Below are 25341 nucleotides of genomic sequence, written 5' to 3'. Positions count from 1 at the left end.
AAGCCAAAGACTGCCGTATATTACTATAGCATATAGACCACCCCTATGGGCAAGATAATGAGGGTCTATAGGTAGTAATTCATTATATATTACCAGGATCAGTGGATATTATGTGAGTGTAAGCTCCGGGGAGCAGTGGATACTATGTGAGTGTAAGCTCCTGGGAGCAGCGGTGGATACTATGTGAGAGTAAGCTCCTGGGAGCAGTGGATACTATGTGAGTGTAAACTCCTGGGAGCAGCAGTGGATACTATGTGAGTGTGAGCTCCTGGGAGCAGCAGTGGATACTATGTGAGTGTAAGCTCCTGGGAGCAGCAGTGTATACTATGTGAGTGTAAGCTCCTGGGAGCAGTGTATACTATGTGAGTGTAAGCTCCTGGGAGCAGTGGATACTATGTGAGTGTAAGCTCCTGGGAGCAGCGGTGGATACTATGTGAGTGTAAGCTCCTGGGAGCAGCAGTGAATACTATGTGAGCGTAAGCTCCTGGGAGCAGCAGTGGATACTATGTGAGTGTAAGCTCCTGGGAGCAGCAGTGGATACTATGTGAGTGTAAGCTCCTGGGAGCAGCAGTGGATACTATGTGAGTGTAAGCTCCTGGGAGCAGCAGTGGATACTATGTGAGTGTAAGCTCCTGGGAGCAGTGGATACTATGTGAGTGTAAGCTCCTGGGAGCAGCGGTGGATACTATGTGAGTGTAAGCTCCTGGGAGCAGCAGTGGATACTATGTGAGTGTAAGCTCCTGGGAGCAGCAGTGAATACTATGTGAGCGTAAGCTCCTGGGAGCAGCAGTGGATACTATGTGAGTGTAAGCTCCTGGGAGCAGCAGTGGATACTATGTGAGTGTAAGCTCCTGGGAGCAGCAGTGGATACTATGTGAGTGTAAGCTCCTGGGAGCAGCAGTGGATACTATGTGAGTGTAAGCTCCTGGGAGCAGCAGTGGATACTATGTGAGTGTAAGCTCCGGGAAGCAGCAGTGGATACTATGTGAGTGTAAGCTCATGGGAGCGGCAGTGGATACTATGTGAGTGTAAGCTCCTGGGAGCAGCAGTGGATACTATGTGAGTGTAAGCTCCTGGGAGCAGCAGTGGATACTATGTGAGTGTAAGCTCCTGGGAGCAGCGGTGGATACTATGTGAGTGTGAGCTCCTGGGAGCAGCAGTGGGTACTATGTGAGTGTAAGCTCCTGGGAGCAGCAGTGGGTACTATGTGAGTGTAAGCTCCTGGGAGCAGCAGTGAATACTATGTGAGCGTAAGCTCCTGGGAGCAGCAGTGAATACTATGTGAGTGTAAGCTCATGGGAGCAGCAGTGGATACTATGTGAGTGTGAGCTCCTGGGAGCAGCAGTGGATAATATGTGAGTGTAAGCTCCTGGGAGCAGCAGTGGATAATATGTGAGTGTGAGCTCCAGGGAGCAGCAGTGGATAATATGTAAGTGTAAGCTCCTGGGAGCAGCAGTGGATAATATGTGAGTGTGAGCTCCAGGGAGCAGCAGTGGATACTATGTGAGTGTAAGCTCCTGGGAGCAGTGGATACTATGTGAGTGTAAGCTCCTGGGAGCAGCAGTGGATACTATGTGAGTGTGAGCTCCTGGGAGCAGCAGTGGATACTATGTGAGTGTGAGCTCCTGGGAGCAGCAGTGGATACTATGTGAGTGTAAGCTCCTGGGAGCAGCAGTGTATACTATGTGAGTGTGAGCTCCTGGGAGCAGCAGTGGATACTATGTGAGTGTAAGCTCCTGGGAGCAGCAGTGGATAATATGTGAGTGTAAGCTCCTGGGAGCAGTGGATACTATGTGAGTGTAAGCTCCTGGGAGCAGCAGTGAATACTATGTGAGTGTGAGCTCCTGGGAGCAGCAGTGAATACTATGTGAGTATAAGCTCCTGGGAGCAGTGTATACTATGTGAGTGTAAGCTCCTGGGAGCAGTGGATACTATGTGAGTATAAGCTCCTGGGAGCAGTGTATAGTATGTGAGTGTAAGCTCCTGGGAGCAGTGTATACTATGTGAGTGTAAGCTCCTGGGAGCAGCAGTGAATACTATGTGAGTGTGAGCTCCTGGGAGCAGTGAATACTATGTGAGTATAAGCTCCTGGGAGCAGTGTATACTATGTGAGTGTGAGCTCCTGGGAGCAGCAGTGGGTACTATGCGAGTGTAAGCTCCTGGGAGCAGCAGTGGATACTATGTGAGTGTAAGCTCCTGGGAGCAGCAGTGAATACTATGTGAGTGTGAGCTCCTGGGAGCAGCAGTGTATAGTATGTGAGTGTAAGCTCCTGGGAGCAGCAGTGAATACTATGTGAGTGTGAGCTCCTGGGAGCAGCAGTGGATAATATGTGAGTATAAGCTCCTGGGAGCAGCAGTGTATACTATGTGAGTGTAAGCTTATGGGAGCAGCAGTGGATACTATGTGAGTGTAAGCTCCTGGGAGCAGCAGTGAATACTATGTGAGTGTGAGCTCCTGGGAGCAGCAGTGGATACTATGTGAGTATAAGCTCCTGGGAGCAGTGTATACTATGTGAGTGTAAGCTCCTGGGAGCAGCAGTGGATACTATGTGAGTGTAAGCTCCTGGGAGCAGCGGTGGATACTATGTGAGTGTAAGCTCCTGGGAGCAGCAGTGGATACTATGTGAGCGTAAGCTCCTGGGAGCAGCAGTGAATACTATGTGAGTGTAAGCTCCTGGGAGCAGCAGTGGATACTATGTGAGCGTAAGCTCCTGGGAGCAGCAGTGGATACTATGTGAGTGTAAGCTCCTGGGAGCAGCAGTGGATACTATGTGAGTGTAAGCTCCTGGGAGCAGCAGTGGATACTATGTGAGTGTAAGCTCCTGGGAGCAGCAGTGGATACTATGTGAGTGTAAGCTCCTGGGAGCAGCAGTGGATACTATGTGAGTGTAAGCTCCTGGGAGCAGCAGTGGATACTATGTGAGTGTAAGCTCCTGGGAGCAGCAGTGAATACTATGTGAGTGTAAGCTCCTGGGAGCAGCAGTGGATACTATGTGAGCGTAAGCTCCTGGGAGCAGCAGTGGATACTATGTGAGTATAAGCTCCTGGGAGCAGCAGTGGATACTATGTGAGTATAAGCTCCTGGGAGCAGCAGTGGATACTATGTGAGTGTAAGCTCCTGGGAGCAGTGTATACTATGTGAGTGTAAGCTCCTGGGAGCGGTGGATACTATGTGAGTGTAAGCTCCTGGGAGCAGCAGTGGGTACTATGTGAGTGTAAGCTCCTGGGAGCAGTGGATACTATGTGAGTGTAAGCTCCTGGGAGCAGCAGTGGATACTATGTGAGTGTAAGCTCCTGGGAGCAGCAGTGGATACTATGTGAGTGTAAGCTCCTGGGAGCAGCAGTGGATACTATGTGAGTGTAAGCTCCTGGGAGCAGCAGTGAATACTATGTGAGTGTGAGCTCCTGGGAGCAGCAGTGGATAATATGTGAGTATAAGCTCCTGGGAGCAGCAGTGAATACTATGTGAGTGTAAGCTTATGGGAGCAGCAGTGGATACTATGTGAGTGTAAGCTCCTGGGAGCAGCAGTGAATACTATGTGAGTGTGAGCTCCTGGGAGCAGCAGTGGATACTATGTGAGTATAAGCTCCTGGGAGCAGTGTATACTATGTGAGTGTAAGCTCCTGGGAGCAGCAGTGGATACTATGTGAGCGTAAGCTCCTGGGAGCAGCAGTGAATACTATGTGAGTGTAAGCTCCTGGGAGCAGCAGTGGATACTATGTGAGCGTAAGCTCCTGGGAGCAGCAGTGGATACTATGTGAGTGTAAGCTCCTGGGAGCAGCAGTGGATACTATGTGAGTGTAAGCTCCTGGGAGCAGCAGTGGATACTATGTGAGTGTAAGCTCCTGGGAGCAGCAGTGGATACTATGTGAGTGTAAGCTCCTGGGAGCAGCAGTGGATACTATGTGAGTGTAAGCTCCTGGGAGCAGCAGTGGATACTATGTGAGTGTAAGCTCCTGGGAGCAGCAGTGGATACTATGTGAGTGTAAGCTCCTGGGAGCAGCAGTGGATACTATGTGAGTGTAAGCTCCTGGGAGCAGTGGATACTATGTGAGTATAAGCTCCTGGGAGCAGCAGTGGATACTATGTGAGTGTAAGCTCATGGGAGCAGTGTATACTATGTGAGTGTAAGCTCCTGGGAGCAGTGTATACTATGTGAGTGTAAGCACCTGGGAGCAGCAGTGGATACTATGTGAGTGTAAGCTCCTGGGAGCAGCGGTGGATACTATGTGAGTGTGAGCTCCTGGGAGCAGTGTATACTATGTGAGTGTAAGCTCCTGGGAGCAGCAGTGAATACTATGTGAGTGTAAGCTCCTGGGAGCAGCAGTGGATAATATGTGAGTGTAAGCTCCTGGGACCAGCCGTGTGCTGGACTATGACCCCCCAATGATAAGTCTATAGTAAACAAAGGCCAAATAGCCGGTGTGACAAATATTTGCCGTCTGTGGGGGCTCGGGGTTATGTGAGTGCAGTCTCCTGTGTATTCTGCTGATGAGAGGCGATTACGTAAGAAGCCAAAAACATTTGACAAAGTCATTTGCATAATATGAGATAATGTAACCGGGGGCCACACACACCCACAGACAAGCCGGTGCCCCCAGGAGACCGCACAACCCTGCAGGTAGTAATACTGCCAGGACACGCTGCACGGTGATATCACTGGAGGTGTGAACAGACCTGTCACCAGCATCTCACCGACATGTACAGAGATGAGAGATCTACAAGACTGCACCCAACGTATATAATAGTATATATAATACATCCTGTACTACACTCCAGAGCTGCACTCACTATTCTGCTGCTGGTGCAGTCACTGTGTACATACATGACATTACTTATCCTGTACTGATCCTGAGTTACATCCTGTATTATACTCCAGAGCTGAACTCACTATTCTGCTGCTGGTGCAGTCACTGTGTACATACATGACATTACTTATCCTGTACTGATCCTGAGTTACATCCTGTACTACACTCCAGAGCTGCACTCACTATTCTGCTGCTGGTGCAGTCACTGTGTACATACATGACATTACTTATCCTGTACTGATCCTGAGTTACATCCTGTATTATACCCCAGAGCTGCACTCACTACTCTGCTGCTGGTACAGTCACTGTGTATATACATGACATTACTTATCCTGTACTGATCCTGAGTTACATCCTGTATTACACTCCAGAGCTGCACTCACTATTCTGCTGCTGGTGCAGTCACTGTGTACATACATGACATTACTTATCCTGTACTGATCCTGAGATACATCCTGTATTATACCCCAGAGCTGCACTCACTATTCTGCTGCTGGTGCAGTCACTGTGTACATACATGACATTACTAATCCTGTACTGATCCTGAGTTACATCCTGTATTATACTCCAGAGCTACACTCACTATTCTGCTGCTGGTGCAGTCACTGTGTACATACATGACATTACTTATCCTGTACTGATCCTGAGTTACATCCTGTATTATACCCCAGAGCTGCACTCACTATTCTGCTGCTGGTGCAGTCACTGTGTACATACATGACATTACTTATCCTGTACTGATCCTGAGTTACATCCTGTATTATACTCCAGAGCTGCACTCACTATTCTGCTGCTGGTGCAGTCACTGTGTACATACATGACATTACTTATCCTGTACTGATCCTGAGTCACATCCTGTATTATACTCCAGAGCTGCACTCACTATTCTGCTGCTGGTGCAGTCACTGTGTACATACATGACATTACTTATCCTGTACTGATCCTGAGTTACATCCTGTATTATACTCCAGAGCTGCACTCACTATTCTGCTGCTGGTGCAGTCACTGTGTACATACATGACATTACTTATCCTGTACTGATCCTGAGTTACATCCTGTATTATACTCTAGAGCTGCACTCACTATTCTGCTGCTGGTGCAGTCACTGTGTACATACATGACATTACTTATCCTGTACTGATCCTGAGTTACATCCTGTATTATACTCCAGAGCTGCACTCACTATTCTGCAGGTGGAGCTTCATTGGTCATAACAGAGCACCTATAATACAGAAATGATCTGCTTTAGCTGACAATTATCTCCTTTCTGTAGCTGTGCCGGATACAGAACACATATAAGGATATCAGGTATCTTCAGCCCGTTCAGATCAGATAGATCACTACCTGCAACGATTTAAAGGGCCAGTTGACACAAAGGTGTGAATGTGTACATTAGGTGTGGGAATGCACACAGGCCTCGGGATGGAGCTGCAGGTGGAGGTTATTGCATGTGCTGAGCCAGCAAACTAGGACACAGGTGCTACTTATAGTCCCACAAAGGGTTAATAGGTCTGCTATATATGAAACTCGGTGTGGCCGGGTGTTGTGTGTATGCATGGTGCTATAGACCACCTAGTCCTATAGGCAGCTATGGTAGGATATAGGATATGGTAGAACGCCCTGAGTATACAGATAATGGGGGGGCTGATACATTGTTGCTGCACGTTCACATCATCCCATACCTGGAGCCACCTCTGTATTGTCCTAGACAAAGCCCCGCAGCGGAGGAGGACGGGGGTGACCTCATTTTAGCCTATGGCTAGCTTTACTGGAAGGGGATGATGGGAAAATGCCGGGAAGCCCAATCACCAGGAGCGGATCCTATCTGCACTTTCCAGGAACCGACTGACTCATTCGATGTCTGAAATACTTCTGCGCTCCACATTGTACCCATCTCTAAAGCTGCTGCTGACTACTGATAAATGACTCCAATCACTGCAGATGCATCCAGTATTGTAGCGGGCAGCTTTGGATGTGACTAGAGTATAGGATACTGTAACACATTACCAATACAGAATCATTCATCTTAAATCTGCAGAATATTATATATACGCTAAAAAAAAGAGCCTAAAAGGGAACCAAACCCTTGAACCAATAACAGGCGAGGATGATGGGGTCATGTTCACCCATCGGGTCACAGTGCCACCTATTGGAAACTTTAGGACCCACCTGTTGTAGGGATCTAAGGGGGGATGATTTAAGCCTTTGCAGCACTTGTAGGCCTCCTCCCCCAGGCTGACCTGACTTCTGGTATTACAGAACTAAAAGTCCCAGAATGCACTGCAGGTCACAGACATGTCACAGCGTGTAAGCTCAGCGACGGCTGCCAAGGGTTCCCCAACTACAAGGGTGCAATCATTTATCACAGGGCAGAGGAATGTAAAGCTCCAGTGAACAATGACCAGTTAAGGCGCTGCTGCTATATATAGCTGACAATGTACACAGCGCCTGATGGCCGCACCGCGACTGCGAGACCGCCAGAGCCCGGCCAGAGTGACACAAACCAGAGACCCCCAGGACATGTCATATCTGAGAGTCATAAGTCATTCATCTGGCCCTGTACGTAATTTGTACAGTGAGATAAGCAGCTGCATTTCACCACTAACCAATTAAAGGGTTAACTTCGACCCGTCTGATCACTGTGTCCCTTAAAATATTAAAGAGATTCAACCTTCAGCCCATTATCATAAATATAAGAAATCAGAAAAAGTTTAATCTCAAGCCCCAGAGAATTAGTCAATCACAAGTTACCACAATGACCTCCCCTACACAGAGACATAGTAGACACTATAAATACAAGACAGACACAGCGCAATCCTACCTGTCAGCGTCTCCTTGTCCCATAGACGTGTTACGCTGAAGTGTTTCCCGTACGGCCGACATCCCATCAGGCAGACGGTTCAGTCTCCGGGTGTAGAGGCCCAGTCCTCCATCCGTCATATAACTGCAACAAGATAGCGGGAGGCATCAGAGCAACAAACAATATAAATACTATAATACTGCCCCCTATGTACAAGAATATAACTACTATAATACTGCCCGCTATGTACAAGAATATAACTACTATAATACTGCCCCCTATGTACAAGAATATAACTACTATAATACTGCCCCCTATGTACAAGAATATAACTACTATAATACTGCCCCCTATGTACAAGAATATAACTACTATAATACTGCCCCCTATGTACAGGAATATAACTACTATAATACTGCCCCCTATGTACAGGAATATAACTACTATAATACTGCCCCCTATGTACAAGAATATAACTACTATAATACTGCCCCCTATGTACAAGAATATAACTACTATAATACTTCCCCCTATGTACAGGAATATAACTACTATAATACTTCCCCCTATGTACAGGAATATAACTACTATAATACTGCCCCCTATGTACAGGAATATAACTACTATAATACTGCCCCCTATGTACAAGAATATAACTACTATAATACTGCCCGCTATGTACAAGAATATAACTACTATAATACTGCCCCCTATGTACAGGAATATAACTACTATAATACTGCCCCCTATGTACAAGAATATAACTACTATAATACTGCCCCCTATGTACAAGAATATAACTACTATAATACTGCCCCCTATGTACAAGAATATAACTACTATAATACTGCCCGCTATGTACAAGAATATAACTACTATAATACTGCCCCCTATGTACAAGAATATAACTACTATAATACTGCCCCTATGTACAAGAATATAACTACTATAATACTGCCCCCTATGTACAAGAATATAACTACTACAATACTGCCCCCTATGTATAGGGATATAACTACTATAATACTGCCCCCTATGTATAGGGATATAACTACTATAATACTGCCCCCTATGTATAGGGATATAACTACTATAATACTGCCCCCTATGTACAGGAATATAACTACTATAATACTGCCCCCTATGTACAAGAATATAACTACTATAATACTGCCCCCTATGTACAGGAATATAACTACTATAATACTGCCCCCTATGTACAAGAATATAACTACTATAATACTGCCCCCTATGTACAAGAATATAACTACTATAATACTGCCCCCTATGTACAAGAATATAACTACTATAATACTGCCCCTATGTACAAGAATATAACTACTATAATACTGCCCCCTATGTACAAGAATATAACTACTATAATACTGCCCCCTATGTACAAGAATATAACTACTATAATACTGCCCCCTATGTACAAGAATATAACTACTACAATACTGCCCCCTATGTATAGGGATATAACTACTATAATACTGCCCCCTATGTATAGGGATATAACTACTATAATACTGCCCCCTATGTATAGGGATATAACTACTATAATACTGCCCCCTATGTACAGGAATATAACTACTATAATACTGCCCCCTATGTACAAGAATATAACTACTATAATACTGCCCCCTATGTACAGGAATATAACTACTATAATACTGCCCCCTATGTACAAGAATATAACTACTATAATACTGCCCCCTATGTACAAGAATATAACTACTATAATACTGCCCCTATGTACAAGAATATAACTACTATAATACTGCCCCCTATGTACAAGAATATAACTACTATAATACTGCCCCCTATGTACAAGAATATAACTACTATAATACTGCCCCCTATGTACAGGAATATAACTACTACAATACTGCCCCCTATGTACAAGAATATAACTACTATAATACTGCCCCCTATGTACAAGAATATAACTACTATAATACTGCCCCCTATGTACAGGAATATAACTACTATAATACTGCCCCCTATGTACAGGAATATAACTACTATAATACTGCCCCCTATGTACAGGAATATAACTACTATAATACTGCCCCCTATGTACAGGAATATAACTACTATAATACTGCCCCCTATGTACAGGAATATAACTATTATAATACTGCCCCCTATGTACAGGAATATAACTACTATAATACTGCCCCCTATGTACAGGAATATAACTACTATAATACTGCCCCCTATGTACAAGAATATAACTACTATAATACTGCCCCCTATGTACAAGAATATAACTACTCTAATACTGCCCCCTATGTACAGGAATATAACTACTCTAATACTGCCCCCTATGTACAGGAATATAACTACTATAATACTGCCCCCTATGTACAGGAATATAACTACTATAATACTGCCCCTATGTACAGGAATATAAATACTATAATACTGCCCCCTATGTACAAGAATATAACTACTATAATACTGCCCCCTATGTACAAGAATATAACTACTATAATACTGCCCCCTATGTACAGGAATATAACTACTATAATACTGCCCCTATGTACAGGAATATAAATACTATAATACTGCCCCCTATGTACAAGAATATAACTACTATAATACTGCCCCCTATGTACAAGAATATAACTACTATAATACTGCCCCCTATGTACAGGAATATAACTACTATAATACTGCCCCCCATGTACAGGAATATAACTACTATAATACTGCCCCCTATGTACAAGAATATAACTACTATAATACTGCCCCCCATGTACAAGAATATAATTACTATAATACTGCCCCTATGTACAAGAATATAACTACTATAATACTGCCCCCTATGTACAAGAATATAACTACTATAATACTGCCCCCCATGTACAGGAATATAACTACTATAATACTGCCCCCCTATGTACAATAATTCCTACATGGCTCCAGGTAGAGGAGATGAGCAGATAATAGGACACATTCCCGGCTGATGACTATGCGATGGCTATTCCCTGCGGCTGATACCCGGGGACTGTAGATCCTCTGCATCTTTATTATAGACACTACACCCAAAATCCATCATCATTACATTTTCTGTAAGTGCACTCTGTTGTTCCCTGTTATCAGCCACTTCTTGGATGAGATCACATATCGCCGGCTCTGGGAACCTGCAGGACGTCTATTCTCTTCCCTCCTAAACTCGTATAATGTGATAATAATCTGCTCACCTCTCAGGATGTGTAATCTACACGATATAATAAAACAGAGTAATAAAGCAGGACTAATCCTTAAAGGGCAGGTGCTTAATTCCGCACAGTCCATATGATCCCTCTGCCATTAGCCGCAGAACAATAGGTGGAGGTCTCCCGGCAGACTCCCCATTATACGGAGATTACAACCTGTGCGGGGTCCCAGGAATTTGCAGACACGGATCTATTTTCCGGTAGTCGTGTGAAATCTCATGTTTAACCCCCAAAAATAGAAAACTTGCCCAAAAATGGTTACAATTCTTCAATTACATCAGTTTAAGGAATTGTCCTTTAGGCTCCTTATTAGATTCTAAAGTGGCCCTTGTCTACTGAATAGTGCGATCTATATCTGATCTGGGTTATACCATGCTGACCCCAGGAGCTTGCGATCTAACACACTCTATGTGATAGGAGAAGGAGGTGGCTGTCCTACCTGTGTCTGGATAGAAGCTCCCAGTGACAGTGTCACCACATGTAGAGGCGCTGGGGTGTCTGCAGCCTCGGACGGGTTGGTGTGGTTACCATGTAGCAGGCAGGAGAGGGAGGGCGGTTGTACACTCCAATCATCTCACCCGACACCAGAGTACAGATGCCCCTGGGACGTTGCGCTGGCGTTGCTAACCTGCACAGACTGCTGGGACCTTTACATATCACTGAGCACAACCCCGGGGGCAAAGATGCAAGGAGATCTCCTAAATGACACCAGCCCCCAGATGTGGCCCCTGCCCCCTTACATGTTCTACAGGCCAGGGGAGAGAATAAGAGGAGGAGGAGTACTCTCATCATGTGTGATCACAAAGTAAGAGTACTCTTATCATGTATGATCACAAAGGAGGAGTACTCTCATCATGTGCGGAACATGATGGGTTATTATAAAGGAGGAGTACTCATCATGTGTGATCCTAAAGGAGGAGTACTCCCATCATGTATGATTACATAGGAGAAGTAATCCCATCATGTATGATCACAGAGGAGGAGTACTCTCATCGTGTGTGATACATGATGGGTCATTACAGAGGAGGAGTACTCTCATCATGTGTGGTACATGATGGGTTATTATAAAGGAGGAGTACACTCATCATGTGTGATCCCAAAAGGAGGAGTACTCCCATCACGTGTGATCCCAAAGGAGGAGTACTCCCATCATGTATGATCACAAAGGAGGAGTACTCTGATTGTGTGTGATGCTTAATGGGTTATTGGAAAGGAGGAGTACTCTCATCATGTTTGATGCTTAATGGGTTATTATAAAGGAGGAGGATTCTCATCATGTGTGACCACATAGGAGGAATACTCTCATTATAAGTGATCAGATGGGAGAAATACACTGATCGTCTGTGATAAATGATGGGTGATTATATAGGAGGAATACCCTCATTGGGCGTGTAATACATGATGGATGATCACATAGGAGAAATACTCCCATCATGCGTGATACATGATGGGTGATCATATAGGAGGAATACTCCTATTGTGTGTGTGTGTGATATATGATCAGTGATCACAAAGGAGGAATACTCCCATCATGATTGATACATGATGGGTTTTTATAAAGGAGCAGTACTCTCATCATGTGTTATCACATAGGAGAAATACTCTCATCGTGTGTATGATAAATGATAAGTGATTGTATAGGAGGAGTACTCTCATCGTGCGTGTGATACATGATGGGTGATCACGTAGGAGGAATACTCTCATCATGACAACTGATCACATAGGAAGAGTACTCTCATTGTGTGTATGTGTGATACATCATAGGTTATTACATAGGAGGAATACTCTCATCCTCTGTGATACATGATGGGTGCTGCCTCCTAATGCTCCACATCTGTGTTCCCAGGCCATGTAATAGCGCAGGATGTGATCAGAACTAAATGACGGAAGTTTCTTTCTTTCTATCTATATTGTGAACAGCTTGACCTCATCCCTGGGATCATCGTTCCCTTCCTGATGAAGAATTGAGCCGCTCGCAGTCATTATTTCCAGCCCAGCAGGGAAGACAATTATGGAGGGGCCGGACAAGGAAATCCTGAAGAGTGACTGACACGGCAGATGCCTATAGACCCGCTCTGACGGGGTGACGAAGCATAGGAAGTGCTAAGTGCTGTGTACAGTGAGCTCCACCTAGTGGCGACAACACTCAGTTACAGGGCAGACCTCTGGCTATGCAGCTTTCCCTCGTGTTTCAGTGTAGGGAATTTTCCCATGAATCAGATCCACTTAAAAGTCCCTAAAGGATACAAACTGCTATTTTAGACTCAGACTGGACTCAAAAATACACCTTTTATATCTTTTATATACTGCTATTGTGGGCCGGTTCTATTTTGTGCCTTTCACTTTTCCCAAAATCTTTCATTCCCCTCCAATAGTCTCCTTCTGCCCCCTATAGCAGCTGTCACCATCATCCACAATAAGTCTGCAGTCATGCACTTCCTCTGGAAATCATATAGTCTCCTGTAGTTTTTTTTGTCAGTCTACTTCCCCCTCTGTGAGCGGAGGACATAGTCGCCTCCAATAAGTTGTCAGTCAGTCTCCTCTTCCTCTCTTGTAACAAACAAATAGAGTCTCCAGTAAGTTTCTTTCCCATTCTGGCAGCTGTAGACATAGTCCCGAGTGCATTCTCACTCACCCTCCTCTTCTGGTAACCATAAACATAGTCCCTGGTAAGTTCCAAGTCAGTCTCCTTCCCCTCAACCTTTGTAGTGCTTCAGTGTTTTTACTACTACATTGGATTATATATTAGATCCCGGGACCAGGATCAAAATTTAGTAAATATAGTCCTTAGTAATCTCCCACTCAATTCATTAGCACGTTCCCAATCAGTCTCCTTCCCCCTCTGGTAGGTATAGACATATCCCCCAGTAAGTTCCTAATTGGAGTCCTTCCCTCTCTGGTAGCTGTAGACATATCCCCCAGTAAGTTCCTAATTGGAGTCCTTCCCTCTCTGGTAGGTATAGACATATCCCCCAGTAAGTTCCTAATTGGTGTCCTTCCCTCTCTGGTAGCTGTAGACATATCCCCCAGTAAGTTCACAGTCAGCCTCTTCCCCCCTCTGGCAGCTATAGACATAGTCCCTACTACACTGCCATTCAGTCTCTTTCCACCTGTGGCAATTGTAGACATAGTACCTACTACATTCTTAAGGAGTCTCATTTCCCCTATGACAGCTATGAATATAGCTCCCAGTCGGTCTCCTTCCCCTTCTGGCAACTGTAGACGTATTTACAAATAAGTTCCCACTCAGCCTCCTTCAGTCTCAGTCAGCGTTAGACATAGTCCAGTCCAGTAAGTCTCTTTCCACTTCTGACAGCTTTATACATATTAACAAGTAAGTCCTCAGTCAGTCTCCTTCCCTCTCTGGCAGCCATAAACACAGTTCCCTGTAATTTCTTGCCTGCAGATGGATAAGTAGAACAAGTACTTTCTACATGCTGTCCTGCAGTGTATCACTATAGAGACACCTGTCTGTGCGGAGACTGACTGAGCATGTGTGTCCACCAGAATTCTGCTCATTAGGTGGACGCACACATTACAACACACTCTGAACAGCAGGTGGCGCCGTACTATGTCAGTTATTGTCAATCTTCATTGGCGAGAATATAATTTTAAGCAATCAGTGCTAGAAAAAATTAGCTTCTTAAATAAGAAAAAAAGAGTAAAAAATTTTGAGTATGAACTTCCTTACCCGCTGGTGATCTCATCGCTCCGGATGTTCTTGCTCAGGACGTCGCCATCGCTCATATATCCAGTGGCATCGACACTGACGTTCTCCAGGTCCATGTCGTCCCCTTTGTCATCGCCATGAGCCATGTTGCCCCTAGTGGCCAGCTGCCTCCGGAGGGGTGCCGAGTACACGTAGCGCCCGGGCTCACAGTTGATGAAGCGGCTGGCACTGGCACGCGGGGGGTACCCGTTACCCATGGATGGCGCGTCTCCCGCCTGCAGACGAGGGCTGGACTGGCCCAGCCTCCATGATAGCGGCGTGGGCCGGGAGGCCAGGCCCAGGAGGCTGCGTCCGCTGACCTCTGTCGTGATGTTACTGTCAAACGTGGTCTCCAACGTGCTGGAGGGAGAAAAGCCACAGGGAGGTTTAACCCTTTCATACACACACATTGTGCCATTGCTATTTTGATATAAATCATTTCATTCTATCTGCTCTGGATGTTAAATAGTATGTTCCTATTCACTAACAGCAAGCAAAACCTGGAAACTCTATAGGATGGGACCAGCAGTGAGGACACGTGATGGATTATTAGTGTGAGCCCCCACCTGTGGCTGATCTGTGTACCCCTCAGGCTGGACATGGTTTCCTCCAGGTTCTGCCGGAGATCTGCAATGTTCTTCACCGTTCTCAGTCTCCGGGTTTCTGGATCTTCCCCTGAAAAATGAGAAAATTTGGGAACATTGGTTGAAGTTAGGAGTAAATACTGGTGCAGGTTATGGGAGATGCACATCCTTCATTCTATCTATCCATCTCTTATCTCACATCTATCTCATCATCATCTATCTCCATCTCACATCTATCCATCACCTACCTATCTATCTATCTATCTATCTATCTATCTATCTATCTATCTATCTATCTCATATCTATCTATCTATCTATCTATCTCATATCTCTATCTCATCATCATCTATCACCATCTCACATCTATCCATCACCTACCTATCTATCTATCTATCTATCTATCTATCTACCTATCTATCTATCTCATATCTATCTATCTATCTCCTATCTATCTATCTATCTATCTATCTCCTATCTATCTATCTATCTATCTCATATCTATCTATCTATCTCTTATCTATCTATCTCCTATCTATCTATCTATCTCATCATCATCTATCACCATCTCACATCTATCCATCACCTACCTATCTATCCATCTCATATCTATCTATCTATCCATCTCATATCTATCTATCTATCCATCTCATATCTATCTATCCATCTCATATCTATCTCATATCTATCTATCTCATATCTATCTATCTCATATCTATCTATCTATCTATCTATCTATCTCATATCTATCTATCTATCTCCTATCTATCTCATCATCATCTATCACCATCTCACATCTATCCATCACCTATCTGTCTATCCATCTCATATCTATCTATCTCATATCTATCTCATATCTATCTATCTCATATCTATCTATCTATCTCCTATCTATCTATCTCATATCTATCTATCTATCTCCTATCTATCTATCTATCTCCTATCTATCTATCTATCTATCTATCTATCTATCTATCTATCTATCTCCTATCTATCTCCTATCTATCTATCTCAAATCTATCGATCTATCTCATATCTATTTATCTCCTATCTATCTATCTATCTCATATCTATCGATCTATCTATCTATCTCATCATCATCTATCACCATCTCACATCTATCCATCACCTACCTATCTATCTATCTATCTCATATCTATCTATCTATCTATCTATCTATCATCTATCTATCTATCTCCTATCTATCTATCTATCTCCTATCTATCTATCTATCTCCTATCTATCTATCTATCTATCTCTTATCTATCTATCTCCTATCTATCTATCTATCTCATCATCATCTATCACCATCTCACATCTATCCATCACCTACCTATCTATCCATCTCATATCTATCTATCTATCCATCTCATATCTATCTATCTATCTATCCATCTCATATCTATCTATCCATCTCATATCTATCTCATATCTATCTATCTCATATCTATCTATCTATCTATCTCATATCTATCTATCTATCTATCTCCTATCTATCTCCTATCTATCTCATCATCATCTATCACCATCTCACATCTATCCATCACCTATCTGTCTATCCATCTCATATCTATCTATCTCATATCTATCTATCTCATATCTATCTCATATCTATCTATCTCATATCTATCTATCTCATATCTATCTCATATCTATCTCCTATCTATCTATCTATCTCCTATCTATCTCCTATCTATCTATCTCAAATCTATCGATCTATCTCATATCTATTTATCTCCTATCTATCTATCTCCTATCTATCTATCTATCTATCTCATATCTATTTATCTCATATCTATCTATCTATCTCATATCTATTTATCTCATATCTATCTACCTCATATCTATCTCCTATTTTATCTATATCTATCTATCCATGCATCTCCTATCTCATGTCTTTCTATCATCAATCTATCTCTCATGTGATACATTAGATTCTGTATATATATGACACAATATAAAGTAATATGACATGAAAGCAGATTCCTAATGGTCAGTATATGGCACAGGTGGGTGATGCCAGGATTCCCCCTAGTGCTGCACTTACCAGACAGATCCTCCAGACAGGTGTTTCCAGGTTTATTATAGAGGACGGGCTCGGTGTGGATCCCTCCTGTGCCGCTCTCCACTGACACATTCCCTTCATTGTCTGTCTGAGACCTGAGCGGAGAGACAGGAGATGATGAGGGTCCAGCAGCTCCACAGTATAATCAGCAGTATAATCAGTCCGCCGCGCCGCGAAAATTCTACATGCAGATACATCCGCCACACCGAGCATAACACGGTTTATCATACTCCGCTCATAACCCGTCCTATCTGCAAGCCTCATTGTCTCATCCGTGATCATCATTATCATCTGAGCTCCATCAAATCCTCCGGCTAAAGGAAAGCTCCCGTCACTGATACATTCAATAATAATAATACATGGGGCAGCAGCACTCATTCTCATTGCAGTCGTAGAACCTGGAGTCCAGCTCCTCCTTTCAGACCCTGCACCAGGTACAAGTCAATGGGGGTCATTTACTAAGGGCCCGATTCACGTTTTCCCGACGTGTTACCCGAATATTTCCGATTTGCGCCGATTGTACCTGAATTGCCCCGGGATTTTGGCGCACGCGATCGGATTGTGGCGCATTGGCGCTGGCATGCACGCGACGGAAATCGGGGGGCGTGGCCGAGCGAAAACCTGACGGATTTGGAAAAACCGCCGCATTTAAAAACGAAAATGTGTCGCTTGGGAAGCGCTAACCTTCACCTGGTACAGCTCGGTGTATTCCGGCGCGTTAAGATGATTTTCAGCGCAGCAGCACCACCTGGTGGACGGCAGAGGAACTACCTTCATAAATCCCGTCCGGACCAGAATCCTGGTCAGAGAACGCGCCGCTGGATCGCGAATGGGCCGGGTAAGTAAATCTGCCCCAATGAATCATCTGTGAGTGGAGTGTTCCTTCAAGGGGAACCTGCATGTAACCAGACAGATGTGCCAAGAGATACTGGGGCAGATTTACTTACCCGGCCCATTCGCGATCCAGCGGCGCGTTCTCTGAACAGGATTCGGGTCCGGACGGGATTTATGAAGGTAGTTCCTCCGCCGTCCACCAGGTGGCGCTGCTGCGCTGAAAATCATCTGAATGCGCCGGAATACACCGAGCTGGACCAGGTGAAGGTAAGCGCTTCCCAAGCGACACATTTTCGGTTTTTAAATGCGGCGGTTTTTCCGAATCCGTCGGGTTTTCGTTCGGCCACGCCTACCGATTTCCGTCGCGTGCATGCCAGCGCCGATGCGCCACAATCCGATTGCGTGCGCCAAAATCCCGGGGCAATTCAGGTACAATCGGCGCAAATCGGAAATATTCGGGTAACACGTCGGGAAAACGCGAATCGGGCCCTTAGTAAATAACCCCCACTGTCATTGGGTTAGTGCCCCAGCTTTCCCAGATACAGATACAAGTAACTTCAAACTTTCTACAACACATTTTTGTTTCTGTATTACCTTTAAACTACCACTAGAGGGAGACATTGACCAGCCAGAGACAGAGGGTACTCAGCTATCAACGCTACAGGTTCTGGAAGTACAGTCCAGTCGTCTAGACAGAGAAGGGTTAATCCAGTCTATTTCCTACCCAATGGTCTTGTCCCTTAGGACTGTTTCGGATGATTGTGGATGGTACCTGAATCCCAGACCAGCAGTGGCCTTTCTAAAATTCCCCTTTTTTATGTCAAATCTCACCATTTACCTATAAAAAAAAGTCATGTCATATGTCATGTGACAGTGAAGCAGAGGAGAGTCATATTTTATCTGAGATGAATCAAGTTTAGAGGCTACAGAAGGGGCTTCACTTCAGTTTCCTGTAACTTGAGTTCCATAGGACCTAGAAACGTGTATCTGGTGTTATATTAAAGACCAGAATTTCTTCTTTCAGACAGAACCAGGCTTGTATTTCTGCAACCTACACAGCCAGAGACACAGATAGTTAAATACATGGGGGGTAATATAATAAGACTGGGGTTTTGAAATACTGGGGTTTCACCAGTTTGGACCTAAGACCAGGTCTGATCCGGCAGAGGTTTTTGGTATAGTCTCCACCAGATTTCTGACAGAGAATATAGTAGATCTAGGGATTCTGGCATTCACATACCCCCCTCAAAGTGGCGCAAGGGTTGGAGAGAAGGGAGATTCCTGTGCCTTCTTTATGGCAGAGAAGGCATAATAAATCTCCCCCCTAGTTGGAAATGTGAGCTGCGATAAAGATCCAATTACCACTTTATTTATCCATCTATATCTCTGGTTTGCAGCTCAGAGCCACAAGCCTGGTGCAATCTGAAAAGAAAATATTTCTATCTTTAATATAACAGCTGCAGCATACTTCTAAGTGCTACAGAACTGAGGATAGGGGATCTGAATAGACTCTCTACCTGCAGCCTCTTAAACTGACACATCTCATTTAAATTTGACTCTTCTCTGCTCATTGTCACATGACTTTGGAAGACTATTTTTTATGGGTAAATAGATGAAAGAGGGAATTCTAGAAATGTGGAGGGGAGTGGGGGTGGTATATTAATTGAGACAGGGTGGTTAATCTGGAGACAGGCTCCCTTTAAGCCTTGATGTGTACCGAACCACATGACACAAGCGCACCCCCCACAGCAGGTACCTGTACATGAAGGGTGCCACGGTGGCGGTGTTGGGGTGATTATACTGTTGCTGAGGATGAGGTAGCTGTACGCTGACTGTGTTACTTCCCGTAGTCTGTGTGACCGTGTTCGTCCCGTTGATGGGTTGGACGTTGCCCGTGGTAGATGCCCCCTTCCCTTCCGATGAGGCCAGGCTTGACGTGGAGCTGGAATTCCTATTGTCCAGCTGCGTCTTGTGCAGAGAAATGCCGGAGGTGGTCTTTGCGCTGCGGCTCCTCTCCCCTTCTTTGGGGGCACTGGAGGATTTTCCTGGGGTGGTTTTCATTCCGGGTTTTGGTATTCCGCTGTGGGCCGGGGCAGAGACCTCCTTCTTGCCGCCTTTGGGGATGAAGCTGGCAATCTTAGAAGACTTTTTTGGCATGTCGGTGGCCGGGGGGAGCGGCTCGTCCTTGGGCTCTTCCCTTCCCTCGGGCTTCTCGCTGACGGACGCTCTTTTGGCCAGGTCTTTGTTCTTCTCCTTCTGCTTGTCCTTCTCGTTGCCCTTTGGGGAGCTCTTCTTGTTGGTTAGCGCCCGGCCGAGCGTCCTCTGAGCGATGCCCTTCAGGGCGATCTTAGGACTATTAGAAGACGGGCTGATACTATTGGCATTCTTCCCGCTATTCTCCATCTCTTCTCCCTCCTCGAAGCTCTGGAGCTGATCGAGTCTTTCACAGCTGGTGTCCCGGGACTCCTCCAGTGCTGACCCCGGACTCTTGGAGCCCCCTTTACTATTGAATAACTTGAGTTTTTCCAGCATGGATTTCTGGTTATTGGGGGAAGGCTTCAGAGGTTCTTGAGGTTGTTTAGGACTATCCGGCAGCGGCTGCTTGACGGATAGTATGGAAGACGTTGTGGTGTGCTTAGCACTGAGGGACTTGCTCCTCCATGGTTTATTGGTAGCGTTAGGCTGGGGTATGGCCGAGGGGTTATTACTTGAGGAGAGGACATTCTCATTCATCCCCGTCTGCTGCGACACAGTGCCCTCGGCCGACTCTGCAAAAGACACATCAGGGAATTACCTCCACATAATAACAAATATCACAATTTATATCCACATGATACAACGTCTAGTAATAGTGCTCTGGTGTGCGTCTATGTAAGGCCTCGTTCACACCTTGCATCTTCATAGTGTTAATACAGCATTCCTACAATGTTACCACAACGCAAAGAGCATGTTAAGACGATGCATCCTCATTGTTAACGTAATGTAAACACAAACTGTAAACATGGCCTAAGGGTTCTTGATCAAATCTTGGTGTGTTTACATTTCCACGGCTACTTACACTTCTAGAAATGAAGAAAAACCTATTCAAACCATGGTAAACATGCAAAAACGCATAAAAACCGCATTCAAATCGTTTTCAGAACGTGCCGTGTGACAGACCCGATATAGTTTCACATCGATAGATGCAAAACCTTTCCAATTCCTCTACATAACGGGTAACTAACCTTCACCAGCTGTTGTGTGACTACAACTACCAGCATGCACGTTTGCGAAGCTCATAAAAGCGAATGATGGGAGTTTTAGTTTCACAACAGTTTGCGCACCCATGGTTACTCCATTCAATTAAAGGGAAGTAAATGCTGCAGGCAATGCTGGGAGTTGTAGTTTCACGAGAGCTGGAGTGAAGAAGGTTACTGATATCTGCTGATACCTATCCATGGCATTGCTGGAAGATGACTCCGCAAGAAACATCCAACATAGGGAAATGACTTCCACATGACCACCCACGCCATCCCATCACAATAAACACACAGCTTCAACTCTGCTCCTCACCCCCAGGCTACTGCTGGTGTCATATGAAAGAAAAGAATCTCATCTTTCACATCAAATCAGGCTTGCCGATCTGTGATCTACAGAACCAGAGATTCAGCGAACTGGATCACCGCTTCTGTAGATCACAGAAATATAAGCCAGCAATCTGAAAGATGAGATTCTTGTCTTTAATATGACACCTGCAACGTGTTTCTAGATGCTATAGAACAGAAGATAGGTGTATCTGAAGTTACATTCCCATTGTAGCTCCTAAAAATGACTCATCTCTTGTAAAGTATGACTCTTCTCAGCTCATTGGCACATGACTTTAGATCATTTATAGATAAATGGGTCAAATTTCACATAAAAGAGGGAATTCTAGAAAGGACATTTCATACCCGACCTGAGGGCACTGGAAGTTTAATCGGGTAAAAACTGGTGACAGGTTCCCTTTACGTAAAAACTCAGCAGAAACTCCTCTGCACAGACTGAGCCTTTAACAAACTCCATGTGCGGAGGCTCCTGTTTCTGATTACTTCTCTCTGCACAAATATTATACTAGCAGTACATCCCGCGGAGAGCGACATGTGCCTAATGTTTCCTCCTATCCATGGGCACCAGGGAGCGTCCGACATCTATCCCATACATTTTTTCCATTTTAAAGAAAATCCACAAGTGTCAGCTTAAGGGGGAAAGCGGATAAATGTGCGGCTGCACGGCTTACACCGCCCGCAGTCCTTCAATCCTAAACCAGGAGCCACAGGATGAGATGTAACAGGATACTGTAATCTATGGGAAGTGATGCCTGCTGGATTATCAGATTTTCTGGATTACTGAATGATCAAAGGAAAATATACGCAACTTTCTTATAGGGTTACACGATCTAAACCCATTACTCAACTATGGTAATGTCACATGGAAAAAGGGCATTAAAAGGGGCACCTTAATGACTTCCACCTTTTGGCATTCTTTAATAGGTATCGCTCCACTGATTCACAGGCACTTGGAATTTTTTCTCTAGCTCCCACTGTTCCCGAGCAAATGGTACATAAGTTTTGGCACCCAATATTCAAATTAGGCTTCTCTACTGTCAGCGGGGGCAGTCCTGGCCTGGAGCTCCGCCCCCAATGAAAGTAGAGCACCTAATTTTATGCCAAAACTAATGCACTGATTTCTGGGGAACGATGAGGACTAGAGAAACAATTCCAACTGTGCCGGAATCAGCTGGAAGAGCTTTTCCAGCATTTTATGCTATAAAGGAGAGAGGTCACTGATCGGTAGAGGTATGTCACTAAATCACATGTCTTACGCGTTTCGTACCACATCGGTCGTAGTTGTAGGTGACCCAGATGGGGTGCCATGTGGCGCTTGCCTATTGATCAACTATGGATAGGGCAATAGAGGTATAAGGGCAGGGAAACCTCTTTTAAAGGATGTAAAGAGTTGGAGTTGACTTCCATATGTCCTGTTATGATGTACACACCACAATGTGTTAATAAAGCTCCAAAGTTTCCTACCAGATTGTCCCGATGTGAGGGGAGGCGCAGGGAATTGTGCTATTTGACAGGAAGGGAAGTGAGGCGGCGTTTGTTGATACAAGCATACTTACCCCGTGCAGGCGCTCCGGCTTCACGACATTCCCAGAGGATGGTTTGCGGAGTGCGAACAAATGTAATCCGTAACAGGCTGCAGATAATTCATCAGATCTGTGTAAACAGCGACTACCCACCGCAGCGGGATTAAAGGGCCGCCAACCCCAGAGCGCACAAGAGCTGCGGACGATTCACGGGTTGTGAATATTTCCTAGAGAGTTTTCTGGCTTTAAAAACTGTTCACGCTCCTCAACACTGATATTGTATCCATATTCGGAACTATTCTCACACCCCCCCACACACTTACAGAAGCCTCCCAGGCACTCTGGCCTGGCTCAGAATTACACCTGTAGTGGTTATTCACACATTAAGGTGATAGAAAGTTTCCAGAATTGGAACAGAGTGTTTAGCGATTTTACTGCAATATTGTAACAATTGAGCAAAAAAAATAAAACAATGTTGCAACATAGGACTAAACTCTAGGACGAGGGTAACATGAGGATGAAATCGCAGCTCATTTGCTGCCACATATTTGTGATTTCTGGTGAGTTACAGTAGCAGGAGGATAGGACCGAGTAAATTATCCGTAAAACCTGCACCACATCAATTATTGGAGAAGGTTTTACCTGCGTCAATTTATGCTGCAGATCTTCATTCCAGATTTCCTCCTACCAATACACAGGCTCAGACTCCAGATCAGAGGACCTCAATCTCTTGCTGTTGGGGGACTACAACTCTCAGCCTACCCAGACACTCTCCAACATGAGAGAACTTCATAAACCAGTATACAGACCCCTCCATACTCAGATGAATCCCACAGACTTGTCTCATTTCCTCTGCTGTAATACTCTTCCCCAGGCGATCGTCCCGACTCTGCTCACCGGCCGCTCCGCTCCTGGCAGCCATCCCCTGTCTATACTAGAATTAAGTGAGAGCGTGTGGTTTATCATCCCTTGCACTCCATCAGGCCAGGAAATGAAGGTGGTAATGAGGATTTAAGTGGCTGTATACCGCACCGACGTGTAAATCTTTTACTACAAGCTATGGGATCACCTTAACAGAAGCAGCGCCAAAAATACAGAGCCGCATCTGTTTTACTTGTCATTGCTGTGTCAGAATAGAGACAAGGGAGAAAATCTAGAGGATCTGCACAAAAAGAGAGCGAGTATCCGCACAAAATGAGAAGGAGAGAGGATTGACACAAAAAGAGATGGAGAGAAGATCCGCACAAAAAGAGAAGACAGGATCCGCCAAAAAAAAAGAGAAGACAGGATCCGCCAAAAAAAAAGTGAAGACAGGATCCGCCAAAAAAAAAGAGAAGACAGGATCCGCCAAAAAAAAAGAGAAGACAGGATCCGCCAAAAAAAAAGAGAAGACAGGATCCGCCAAAACAAAAAGAGAAGACAGGATCCGCCAAAACAAAAAGAGAAGACAGGATCCGCCAAAACAAAAAGAGAAGACAGGATCCGCCAAAACAAAAAGAGAAGACAGGATCCGCCAAAACAAAAAGAGAAGACAGGATCCGCCAAAACAAAAAGAGAAGACAGGATCCGCCAAAAAAGAGAAGACAGGATCCGCCAAAACAAAAGAGAAGACAGGATCCGCCAAAACAAAAGAGAAGACAGGATCCGCCAAAACAAAAGAGAAGACAGGATCCGCCAAAACAAAAGAGAAGACAGGATCCGCCAAAACAAAAGAGAAGACAGGATCCGCCAAAACAAAAGAGAAGACAGGATCCGCCAAAACAAAAGAGAAGACAGGATCCGCCAAAAAAAAAGAGAAGACAGGATCCGCCAAAAAAAAAGAGAAGACAGGATCCGCCAAAACAAAAGAGAAGACAGGATCCGCCAAAACAAAAGAGAAGACAGGATCCGCCAAAACAAAAGAGAAGACAGGATCCGCCAAAACAAAAGAGAAGACAGGATCCGCCAAAACAAAAGAGAAGACAGGATCCGCCAAAACAAAAGAGAAGACAGGATCCGCCAAAACAAAAGAGAAGACAGGATCCGCCAAAACAAAAGAGAAGACAGGATCCGCCAAAACAAAAGAGAAGACAGGATCCGCCAAAACAAAAGAGAAGACAGGATCCGCCAAAACAAAAGAGAAGACAGGATCCGCCAAAACAAAAGAGAAGACAGGATCCGCCAAAACAAAAGAGAAGACAGGATCCGCCAAAACAAAAGAGAAGACAGGAT

The 25341-nt window shown here is 44.7% G+C and overlaps 1 protein-coding gene across 12 annotated transcripts in view; it reads right to left on the bottom strand.

Moving 5' to 3' along the window:
* The window catches only part of NAV2 (neuron navigator 2), a 318312-nt gene that overhangs the window by 52116 nt on the left and 240855 nt on the right, over positions 1–25341 (bottom strand). For all 12 annotated transcript variants that reach the window (XM_072118921.1, XM_072118922.1, XM_072118923.1 and 9 more), the window contains 5 exons: positions 19780–20791; positions 17172–17284; positions 15109–15217; positions 14525–14902; positions 7631–7753 (listed from right to left, as the gene is read on the bottom strand). In XM_072118921.1, the coding sequence (XP_071975022.1) occupies positions 7631–7753; positions 14525–14902; positions 15109–15217; positions 17172–17284; positions 19780–20791 (1735 nt within the window). The remainder of the gene's footprint in view (positions 1–7630; positions 7754–14524; positions 14903–15108; positions 15218–17171; positions 17285–19779; positions 20792–25341) is intronic.

Source organism: Engystomops pustulosus, chromosome 7 (genome assembly GCF_040894005.1).
Source record: "Engystomops pustulosus chromosome 7, aEngPut4.maternal, whole genome shotgun sequence".
Lineage (NCBI taxonomy): Eukaryota > Metazoa > Chordata > Amphibia > Anura > Leptodactylidae > Engystomops > Engystomops pustulosus.
The sequence above is the reverse complement of the archived record's forward strand: the minus strand, read 5'-3'. Positions and strand labels throughout refer to the sequence as shown.